Here is a 12,437-nt window from a genome sequence, read left to right on the forward strand (position 1 = left end):
TTTTAATACATACTATGCGTTAAAAATGCTTAAAAAACGATTTGGAGCCATTTCCGGGTTTTCAAAGGAAGGCTGATAATTTTATAATTCCAGAAGGCTCAAAATAATTTACTTATTATATTAGATCAGTAGAAAAAGGTTTGGTATCAAAAGGATTTGTAAAACTCATTTTATAGCCCGAAAGGGCAAAACCGGCAATAACCGAAATAAGCTTAGAACTCTAAGTTATGCTCAGCCTAAAAATAAATAAAAATCTCTAAAAATCCCAAAATATAATTTTATATCAGTGGGTATAAAGTTTGGTATCAAAAATTGGGTTTAGATAGGCCATATGCTAATTATGTCATTTAATTACTAAAAAGCTTTCTAATTACGCCAATGAGCATAACTCTTAATCTAGACCTCAAATTGATGTCAAATTTTAGGTACAAGTTTATAAATCAGTAACTAAGGTGTCTATTCTTTTATATTTTCAAAAATCACAATTTAAGGTGAAAAGGGCATAATAGTCAACATTTAGGCAATTAACGGAAACTTGCATAATAATTGGACAACTATTGAACCAAGACGTATAATCACAGAGGGTTATACTAACATGTAACTAGGTCCAAAAGAAGCTCTAAGGCAATCCTAAACAAGGCTTAAACGGGTCAGAACTGAAAGTCAAAGCAGAAGTCAAACTATGCGACTTTCGGTCCCAAACCGAGCCTAAACTGAAAATTGTCGGGGTGAACATGTTTAGACATGTTCTTACATTAGTTACCAAGTTATTTTAATGATAAAACAGGTTGCATAGCTTCTACATTGCTAAGTATGCATTTATTTGAAATTTAGCTTTCTGTTGATTTTTTGAAGTTAACTTTGACCCGACAATTGACCTAGTTAGAGTGGGAATCAGAGAATACCCTTTTAAGGGTTTGCTACCCACATAATTACCTACTCATAGGTATTTTTAATTCGAGATTTGACTGGATAATTATTGATTAATCTCGAAATCAAACCTTAATTATGATGGTTTGACTTTTAGCTAATTAACTAAGGGCTAAACTGAATTAAAAAGGATTAAGGACACTTACAAGAGTCCTAAGTATGATTAGGGACTTTAAGAAAACTTGTTGAAGTCCAGAGAAGCTCCAGAGCAATGTTTCCAAGTGAGTGTTGAAGTGAACAAAAATGTTGCAACTTCTATCTCTTTATATAGTGAACCCAAATGCACAAGATCATGCCAAGCCACTCTACTAATGTTATGGGATGATCCTAGGTGTCCCTATGTTGCCCAATACCAGTTGCAAGGTCCCTGTTTTCGAAAACCATCCATATAAGGCGGTGCAACCTGCTGAATAGGCAACTGTCCAATTTCTGCTGCCAGCGACTGGCTTACGGACCGTAACCAGAAGTCCTTGCGGTCCGTATGCTCCTCTTGCGGACCGTATGCTTAAATGGATGTGGTCCGTAACCGACCCTTGCTTAAATCGCCCAGTTGCAGGGCTTGCGGACCGTAAGCCTAAGGCCATACGGTCCGTATCCGATGACCAGAATCAAAAAATTTGCAAACTTCCAAGCTTTGACCATGCATTTCTTACAAGTCCAAATCTTATGCTTTCCTTTTCAGTAGAGGGACCAAGTGCTCAGACTTTGCATGTACTTACACATTTTGGATCTTGTGGGAGGTTTTAAAATGTCGAAAATACCGAGAATTCATATTGGATCCATGTCTTAGGTTATAATCAATTTATTATTTAGGACAACCAGATTTATTTACATAATTTAGATGGTGATTAAGTATATCATGGTTAGGGATTTATTAATTGGTCATTCAGAGGTATAAATTAACATATTGACACTTTTAAATCCTACCATACATCTTTATCTGGATCCGTTTTCATAACACGTTTGTATTACATGACACGTGTCTTTATTTTATTGGGTATGATTTTACGAGGTGTTACATCCTCACCCCCTTAAAAGAAATCTCGACCTCGAGGTTTGCTAAAACAAATGAGGGTACTTTTCTTTCATTGTGGACTCTAACTCCCACATGTACTCGGGACCTCTGCGGGCATCCCATTTGACCATTACAGTAGGCACATGCTTCCTTCGAAACTTCTTTACCTGTCGATCCTCAATCGACAAAGGTTTTTCCACGAATTTCAAGCTCTCATCTATGTGCACATCCGTATGTGGTATGACTAGCGATCCATCGGCTAGGCATTTCTTTAGATTGCAGTTGTGGAATACATTGTGAATACCACTGAGCTCTTCAGGCAAGTTCAACTTGTAAGCCACTGATCCGACACATTCGATGACCTCGAATGGTCCTATGTACCTTGGGCTCAACTTACCTTTCTTACCAAATCGCATCACCCCTTTCCAGGGTGATACTTTAAGCAAAACTTTATCACCAACCTCGAACCTGAGAGGTTTTCGCCTTTTATCAGCATAGCTCTTCTGCCTATCTCTGGCAGCTTTCAGGCGATCACGAATCTGGACAATCTTGTCCGTCGTTTCAAATACTATGTCAGGACTTGATAATTGAGCTTCTCCTACTTCTGCCCAGCAAATAGGCGTTCTGCATTTTCTACCATATAATGCCTCAAATGGCGCAACCTGAATGCTTGTATGGTAGCTATTGTTGTAGGAGAACTCGACCAACGGCAGGTGGTTATCCCAACTACCACCTAAATCAATCACACATGCACGTAGCATGTCTTCCTGAGTTTGAATGGTACGCTCACTCTGTCCGTCCGTCTGAGGATGGTAAGCCGTACTGAAATTTAAGCGCGTGCCCAAAGACTGTTGGAAACTTTTCCAAAAATGTGATGTGTATCTAGTATCCCTGTCAGAGATAATAGATATTGGTACGCCATGTAGAGACACAATCTTTTCTACGTACAATTGGGCTAACATGTCAGAGCTATAAGTCTCCTTAATGGGTAGGAAATGTGCTGACTTGGTCAGTCTATCTACTATTACCCATATAGTATCATTTCCTTTCTTTGTCTTTGGCAACTTGGTGATGAAATCCATTGTCACCAGTTCCCATTTCCAAGTGGGAATTTCAGGCTGTTGTAGCAAACCTGACGGCTTCTGATGTTTGACTTGTGCGCATGTCAAACATTTAGCTACGTAGGCAGCTATTGCCTTTTTCAAGCCAATCCACCAATAGTTTGCCTTCAAATCCTAGTACATCTTATCAGCTCCAGCATGAACGGAATATTTGGAACTATGGGCTTCCTGGAGGATAACTTCCCGAAGTCCTCCATAAACTGGGACCCATATTCGTCCATTTAATCTCAGGATTCCGTCCTTGCCATAGGATAACTGTTCTTCAGTCACTCCTAGTTTTTCTTTAGGATAGTTAGCTTCCAAAACAGCTTCCTTCTGTGCAGTTAACACCCTTTCATTCAAACTATTCTTTATCTCAATGCTCTTGGCAATGATCCTTATAGGCTTCACTCTTTCTTTTCTACTTAAAGCATCAGCGACTACATTTGCCTTGCCAGGATGATATCATATCTCACAGTCATAGTTATTCAAAGTTTCCATCCAGTGTCGCTGCCTCATGTTCAAGTCCTTCTGATTGAACAAGTGTTGAAGGCTCTTGTGATCAGAATAGATCACACACTTAGTCCCATACAAGTAATGCCTCCATAGTTTTAGTGCGAATACAACGGCACCCAGCTCCAAGTCATGGGTGGTGTAATTCTTCTCGTGCACCTTTAACTGACGTGAAGCATAGGCAATGACCTTGCCCTTTTGCATAAGCATATACCCCATCCCGGTGTGCGATGCATCACAATATACTACAAAGTCATCAATTCCTTCAGGTAACGTCAGCACTGGAGCGTTGCTCAACTTCTGCTTCAAAATATCGAAGGATTGTTGTTGCTTAGGCCCCCAATCAAACTTGCTATTCTTGCGAGTGAGTAAAGTCAGGGGTGCTGCAATTCTTGAGAAGTTTTCGATAAATCGTCTGTAGTATCCTGCCAGTCCTAAGAAACTGCGAATCTCCGTAGGCGTCTTCAGCTCTTGCCAGTTCATAATAGCTTCAATCTTAGTGGGATCCACTTGGATACCATGCTCACTAACAACATGTCCAAGGAATTGGACTTCACGAAGCCAAAATTCATATTTTGAAAATTTGGCAAAGAGCTTTTCTCGATAAAGCAGTTTGAGAATGCAACGGAGATGCTTCTCGTGGTCAGCTTGGCTCTTTGAGTAGATGAGAATGTCATCAATGAAGACGATGACAAATTTATCCTGATCAGGCTTGCAGACGCAATTCATGAGATCCATGAATGCGGCAGGTGCATTAGTGAGCCCAAAAGGCATCACTAGGAACTCGTAATGACCATAACGAGTCCTAAATGCAGTCTTGTGTACATCTTCATCTTTAACCTTCAATTGATGATAGCCTGATCTCAAATCGATCTTAGAGAAGTAGCTTGCCCCTTGCAATTGATCGAACAGATCGTCGATCCTAGGTAAAGGATACATGTTCTTGATAGTGACCTTGTTAAGCTCGCGGTAATCAATGCAAAGGCGCATTGATCCGTCCTTCTTTTTGACAAACAAGATTGGCACTCCCCAAGGAGACGAACTAGGCCAAATGAATCCTTTGGCTAGCAAATCATCTAACTGCGTCCTCAATTCCTCCATCTCTGTTGGTGCCAACCTATAGGGCGCTCTTGCAACAGGGGCTGCCCCGGGGATGATGTCAATTCTGAATTCTACTTGCCTATCTGGTGGTAAACCAGGTAGTTCTTCAAGGAAAATTTCAGGGTATTCAGAAATGACTGGGATATCTTCAATCTTGGGCTTCTGCTCATCAATGGTCACTTGTGCCATATAAATGACACAACCCTTTTTCAAGCATCTAGATGCTTTGAGCATAGAGACTTGCTCAAGCAGTCCATACTGGGTATCTCCCTGAATGGTAAGTGGCTCACCAGACGGGGTCTTGACTACTACTTGCTTCTTGTTGCACACAATATGGGCTTGGTTATGCGATAACCAATCCATGCCTATCACTATATCAAAACCGGCTAGCTTAAAGGGAAGTAGGGACAAAGGAAAAAAGTGGTTCCTAATGGATATGAAACATCCATCTAACACGGTTGAGGCTGTCTCTAAGGTGCCATCAGCTAATTCAACTTCATACTTTACACTTAAGGCTTTAACAGGCAATTTCAACAACTCACATAACTTATTATCTACAAAAGATTTATCTGCTCCAGAATCAAACAACACTCTTGCATAAACATCATTAATTAGGAAGGTACCTGTTATCACATTGTCGTTCTGGACAGCCTCCTGTGCATTCATCTGGAAGACCCTGGCATTGGTCTTCTTTCCTTCCTCAGCTTTCTTTGCAAGCTTTGGGCAATTTGTCTTAATGTGCCCTTTTTCGTTGCAATTGTAGCACGTAGCATCTTTCAGCTTCTTACAATCTAGAGTGTTGTGTTCCGAAGACTTGCAAATCCCACATGCCTTTGGCTGAGACTGGGATTTCGACTCATACCTGCACCTTCCAAAATGGTGCTTCTTACAGACCTTGCACTTGGGTTTATTACCCGACTGATGACCATCCTTCTTGGATCCAGAACCCTTTTTGTGGTCGTTGTTTCCCTTGTGCTTCTTATCTGACCGTCGTGAAGTGTCATCTTCACGCTTCCTTTTCTCTTTATCCGTGTTCCTCAGCGATCTCTGCCTGACCGCGTCCAGTGTGAGGGACAGAGATATATCAACTGCAGACCTGAACGTAGCTGGCCGAGAGGCCTTCACGCTTGCCTTAATCTCTGGGGCTAAAACCCCAATGAAACGAGCTATTCTTTTGGGTTCCGGGGTCACAAGATAAGGAACGAACCTTGACATTGTATTAAAGCTCGTAAGGTAAGCTTGGTAGTCCAGGTTTTTCATCACCAATGACAGAAAATCAGACTCAATCTTTTCAACCTCATGCTAAGGGCAGTAGTTCTCCTTGATGAGGGTAACAAATTGATCCCATGTCATATTGTACAGTGGAATCTTCCCAGTAGCTTGAATCAACGATCTCCACCAGGCTAAGGCCTCACCTTTGAATGATTGAGATACAAACTTTACAATATCCCTTTCAGCACATCCACTAATATCTACCATATTGTCCATCTCATCCAACCAAGTCATGCAATCCACTGCCCCTTTCTCCCTAGTGAAATCTCGGGGGTTGTATGAAACAAAGTACTTATAGGTGCAACCTTTAGCACGTGGTTTGTCATCAAATACTATTCTTTTGGACGGAACACTGTTTTGGTTTGAGGAATGTCAATTATCATCTTTCTTTGGCTCTTCTTTCTTGGAGGGTGGCTTGCTGTGAGCCTCAGAATGAGTCTTAGGCTTGGAATGCGGTGTAGATAGGGTCCTACTTCGAGTCCCACTAGATTCACTATACTGCCGATCCATAGCCCTTGTAACAGCATTATTAACTAGTGCTTGCAGTTCTGCACCAGTCATCTGTATCCTAGCATTCTCGTGGTTTTCCACTGGATGACTGTTTACCTCATCCGACCCGGCCATGTAGCTTAGATTGCTACATATAAGAAAATAATGGGCAAGGTTTATTTAGGAGCTTTTACAGTATTTTATGAATTATTAACCATGGTCTTAATATCCATTTTGGGTTAATTTGTTAATTATTTATATATTCAGGACCTTTATTACAATCCTATATTTTAATTTAATAATAGCACAAAAAGCCTAGTCATACAGACAGATTTAATTTATAAACCACGATTTTTACAGAATCATGGTATTTAAGGTTTGAATCAAAGTTCATTACCTTTTTCTAGACAGGGAGTTGTAGGCTCCTACTGTCTTTAGTCCCAAGGACATTAATTTTAGCCCGTAGACACTTCATCCATAAGGGATGATTATATATATAAGGGAAGTTAAAATAACCCAATTTAAAGATGACCTATGTGATTTTATCGTATCACAGTTTGTCAAAAATGTTAACATGCTTTCAGATGTTAACAAGAATTGGAATCTTTTGTGTAGGTTCTACCATCTTGGCCATGTCTACAACGACATATAGACTAGGTTTTACCTTTAAGATTCTTTTATTAATTAACGCAGAACAATCCTAAGTTGAGAGGTTAATATGGATCTGAATCTAATTATGGAACTACCATCTTGGTCCCGTCTTAAGGGGACTAGGGGTGGTTCACTAGTGATGGATTCTATCACTCTCACTCTCCAATCAAATCATGCCATGTCATCAACAAAATTTCTATCACTAGTGATAGAAATGTAGGAGGGGTGGAATCACTAGTGATGGAATTCTATCACTCCCAATTTTTTTAATTTTCATTTTAAAATTAGAAATTAAAAATAAAACACTAAATTATAAATTTCATTAAACTTTAAAAATAAATTACATAACCAAATAAAAAAAAAACTAAACGGGTGGCAACTCCCAACCCCACTTTGCGCAAATCGCGCGCTTTTGTTGAATGACAATTGACTTGAACGTTTCGTCGAGATGGGCGTGGTTTTCACACAAGATTTTTAAATCATTTTGTCTTTCAATCGTTTTCAAGTGTTCCTTGTACGCCTGCTCCCGTTCAACTTTTAGGGACATCATTGTTTCTTTTCTTTGTTCGGCCTTCTTGAATTGGGTCATTTTCTCCTCTTCGATTCTAAAGATCGACTCCGCCACCGCCTCCTTCCCTTTGCTTGACGATTCACCACCTCGTCTGCGTCGTGGCCTTGTGGGTGTATCTTCCTCAACGGGCTCGTCAAGGGGTTGATCGGGTTCGTCAAGAGGGTCGTCGTTTAAGTTCATTTGGGGCAAGTTATCCGACGCGGAAGTCGTGTAGTTCCCCGACTCGGATGTCTTTGATCTTTTCGAACCGCCTCGTTTTTTTGGAGCCGTAGGACCATGCATGTCAACCAACTCAACGGGGACCCACTTCGGGTGATGTCTCGCAACTTCCCATGCCCCCACGTGTGGAAAAGTTCTCTTTTTGTACACTCGGCAATACTCTGCGGTGGCTTGTTGCATGATCGTCGCCTCGCTCGCTCCACTTTGTGGGTTTCGGTTCTACAAAAAATATAAAATGTTATGTTTTTTTTTAAAACTGTTTTTTTATAAAAACTGTTTTTTATATAAACTGTTTTTTTAAAAACTGTTTTTTTATAAAAACTGTTTTTTAAACTGTTTTTTATAAAACTGCTTTTTTATAAAAACTAGTTTTTTTAATTAAAACTGTTTTTTTTAAAACTGTTTTTTTTATAAAAACTATTTTTTTAAAATGTTTTTTTAACTTTAATAAAAAACATACCTTTTGAATGAAACAAGCGTTGAACTTGCTAATTTTCCCGTTCAAATCCGTCCACTTCGACGTCATTTGGTCCATGTTTCGTATCCTTGCACCGGGAAGTTGCCTAAAATGATTAATGACCCGTCTCCAAAACGCATCCTTTCGTTGCTCGTTCCCATGTTTCCTACTCTCCGAGATGTGCAAATACGCCTTCGTCAAGGACACCTCCTCCTCGCTCGTCCAAGGTTGTCGGCCGATTGGAACGATTTCTTGAACGTCATCATTTTGTTCTTCTTCCTCTTCTTCTTCCTCCGCTTCTTCTTCCTCTTCCTCTTCCTCGTCCTCGTCAAGACTTTGTTGTGGTTCACGTGGTTCACGCCACGCTTTTGCAAAATGATGAATGAGGGTGTTGTCTTCTAGTAGTGGGTCGAGTGTGTGGGGTTGAGTTTGATACGTTTGCGATTGAAATTGGTGAGGTTGAAACGGTGGAACGAACGGTTGGTTATGGTACGTTTGCGATTGAAAGGGGAACGGTTGGTTATGGTACGTTTGCGATTGAAAGGGTGGATATTGTTGGGTTTGAAAGGATGGATATTGTTGGGTTTGAAAGGGTGGGACTTGGTTGGGTTCGTCTTGCAACCTAAATTGCGCCGGCTCACCAAGATTCGCTCGAACCTTGGGCCTTACGGGATTTTTCTTCGTACCCGAACCTCTTTTTTTCGATCCGCCACCTCTCTTGCTTGAACCTTCCATATTTCTTGTAAAATTATTTAGATTGAGTTGGAGAGTGTTTTAATTTTTTGTATTGAGTGTGAGAATAGTTGAGAGTTTTTTGAGGTTTTGTATTGAAATATGTTGGATTTATATAAAAAAAAACAATCAAATTCATCAAACAACGGTCAAAAAATATTACCAACGGTCATTTTCAACGGTCGAAAATCAAAAGTTCAACGCGTGGTGGGTGTAACGCGTTACATATATAACGCGTGATGGAACAAGCGGCGGCGGTGTTCCGTTGCTTTTCAACGCGTGATGAAGGGGTATAACGTGACCGCCCCGAGTGGCCTAAGATGACACATGGCTAGGTCTTGTCCTTTTTAGATTTTGCCATTTTAGTATAATGGTAGATCTTTTTAATAGGAATGTCATTTTCATTTAGTTTATGTTTTATGTTTATGCATATAATTAACAACAAATATGAAAAATTAAATTAACCATTCCATTAAGAAAATTTAAACAAGTACATTTTTGCCCTAAACGGGACTTCTACAAAAATAACATGCCCACGCAGGGGCGAAATAAACAAACAAACATAACCACGCAGGGGTCAACAGAAAGACATGCCCACGCAGGGGCAGAATACAAAAAGACAAGCCCACACAGGGGCTGAGTACTGAAACAAAAGTCCACGTAGGGACTTGATTACAAAATAAAATAAATAAACAAGGGTCTTCAATGATGGAAGTTCTGACCTAGTCCCCGAATAATACGTTCTGCATTGCTTGAAATATAGCATCACCCTCAGCATAAAAAACGATGAAACTGATGTGTGTAAAATACAACATATAAATTACATCAAATAAGGCATAAAACTAACCCTTTTTAAGTACTAATGTTGGAAAAAGAGTGTTTTTGTCTTCCTTTTTTATTTTCAAGATGAAATGAGCTCAAATTCACAAAAGAAGCAAAAAGACAGCTAATTCTAACATAAATACAAGAAAAGGAATAAAAGTAGACTGTCCGAACCCTCAACGGCATCCTCCCAAGCGAAGAAGAGAAAACAGAAGCCTGAACACGCCCCGTGCTCAGCCAGCACGGGGCCGTGCCCAAGAAGCAGCAGAAAAGACAAACCTGTAGAAGCTTCTATTGCCCACCACGGGGCCGTGTCCAGTGAGCACGGGGGCGTGGCGAAAGTACAGCAAGCGCATTAATTGTAATTGCGAATTACAATTAATGAAGAGAGAGTTTGTCAGACGGTCACGGGGGCGTGTCCAGCGGACACGGGGCCGTGCCCAGCCTTCTGTTCAGCCTATAAATAGGAGTGCTTGGTTTCATTCCAACTCATCCCTTGGCACACCACCTCTCTCACACTTCATCCACCACCCACCACCACCATAACACCATCATCCACCACCATCATCCATTGTCCATCGTAGAGTGTGTGAGTCGTCTCGGGATCCAAGATTGATAGTAAGAGTTCTTGACAATCAAGGCCATGTTTGCCTAAGTCTCTTACATCACTTGGTGAAGACAAGTGTTTAGTATAATACTTTTTATTTTTAATCTTTTGCACTTTTTATTTGGTTTTGTATTAATGACTTTAATAACTAGTTGCTTATGTTGAAGGTGATCTTTCCTTATCGTTTGTCCGTGGTGTCTTGGCATTATTTTACTGTCTATATAAAATAAAAGATTTTCACCATTCATATCTCCACGGTCTATATGGAGGTATGTTGGCTACCTGGTCGGGGGTTAAGGGAACGGTTTGGTAAGGGTCTTGCCCTTGTTCAGCGTTTAGAGGTCCTGCAAGGGACCTGGGTCAAATTTAGTAGGATCTCCTTCAATGCCCATAGGTATTGGATGGCGGGGATCCAAACTCTTTGACCCCCTCATAAGTTAACTACTATTAATACTATAACCCGGCTATTTAGGACTGTATCCCTGCTGACTCAGACTACTTAGCCGAGGGTAACGTCACCGCCAAAAGCGGGGCCTACCATAATTTGCATTAATAACTTAATTCATTATCTTTCAATAATCCAACCCTTTAGGATTGTATCCTTGCTGACTCAAACTACTGGGTTGAGGGTAACGTCGCCTTCAAAAGAGGGGCCTACTACAATAACTAAGATAATCTCTTAAACAAGTGCAAAAGTGCGAAAATAACCAAAGGTTATACTAATACACGAGTCGGACCCAAGTGATTCATCTTGTCTATCTGTTTTTATTTTATTTTATTTTTATTTTTCAGCATTTAGTTAGTTTTTATTTTCTTAGTTTAAAAACATTTTTTCTAACTTTTTGATTTGATTAGACATTGAGGATAAACCGGTACTAAAAGCTCTCGTGTCCTTGGACGACCTCGGTATCTTACCAACACTATACTACGTCCACGATGGGTGCACTTGCCCATATGTGTGTTTAGTGTTAGTGAATATCGTGTTTTATAAATTTAAAACTTGGCTAAAGGTGTAACAAAGGGCTTAATTATATATCTAAATTATATACACACCAACACACATCAAGTTTTTGGCGCCGTTGCCGGGGACACAAGGATTTTAAGAAAGTTAGGAATCAACGGCCTAATCATACTTTTATTTTTCTTTTTTATTTTTTTAGGATTTTCTTAGTTTTTCAGCTTCTGCAGAGCTCAGCATGGGCCGTGCCTGGTCGGAGACGGGCCGTGCCCAGCATCGTTACGGGCAGTTTTTAGTTTTCCAAGTTACAGAAGGCTGACCACGGGGCCGTGTCGTTGCAACACGGGGCCGTGTCCAACTTTCAGTAACTGGGATCTGGAAAACAATCACTGTAACTCCGACCACGGGCCGTGTTCGCTGAACACGGGGCCGTGGTGAACCTTCTGACCAGCATTCTTTTCTGTTTTTATTGCAGGACTTGGAACCCGACGCCAATCTTACATAGTGTATGAGCTCCAGTTCTAATAAGGACATAAAAGAACCTCTAGAAGAACCCGAACGCTTTCTCAGAAAAAGATTAAAAGCTAAAAACCAAGAGAAGGTTTCGGGTGATTCACCCCCAATGGCGGACCAACGTACCCTCATGGATTATCTACGACCCACCGTAGGTAACTTAGGCGCCGCTATCAATGCTCCGAATGTTGAAGCTAATAACTTTGAACTTCGGCCGCATTTGATACAAATGCTCCAAAACTCCGCAACCTTCCATGGGCTTGCAGACGAGGATCCTCATCTACATATTACTAATTTCTTAAAAATATGTGATACCTTTCGGATCAACGGAGCATCAAATGACACCATCAGCCTCCGAATGTTTCCTTTCTCACTAAAAGACCGAGCAAAAGCTTGGCTCAACGCCCTCCCAGCTAGATCGGTAAACACCTGGGATGAACTAGCCCAAAAATATCTATATAAGTATTTCCCTCCCGCTAAAACGACT

The 12,437-nt window shown here is 40.6% G+C and overlaps 1 protein-coding gene across 1 annotated transcript; it reads right to left on the reverse strand.

Moving 5' to 3' along the window:
- Positions 1–7,377: 7,377 nt before the first annotated feature.
- Positions 7,378–8,566, reverse strand: LOC110919954. Its single transcript, XM_022164199.2, has 2 exons — positions 8,322–8,566; positions 7,378–8,080 (listed from the first exon to the last, which is right to left on the reverse strand). Exons 1-2 carry the CDS (start codon positions 8,394–8,396, stop codon positions 7,436–7,438), a joined length of 720 nt encoding a protein of 239 aa, XP_022019891.1. The 5' UTR covers positions 8,397–8,566; the 3' UTR covers positions 7,378–7,435.
- Between the last annotated feature and the right edge of the window lie 3,871 nt (positions 8,567–12,437).

This window comes from Helianthus annuus, chromosome 16, assembly GCF_002127325.2.
Source record: "Helianthus annuus cultivar XRQ/B chromosome 16, HanXRQr2.0-SUNRISE, whole genome shotgun sequence".
NCBI classification, from domain to species: domain Eukaryota; kingdom Viridiplantae; phylum Streptophyta; class Magnoliopsida; order Asterales; family Asteraceae; genus Helianthus; species Helianthus annuus.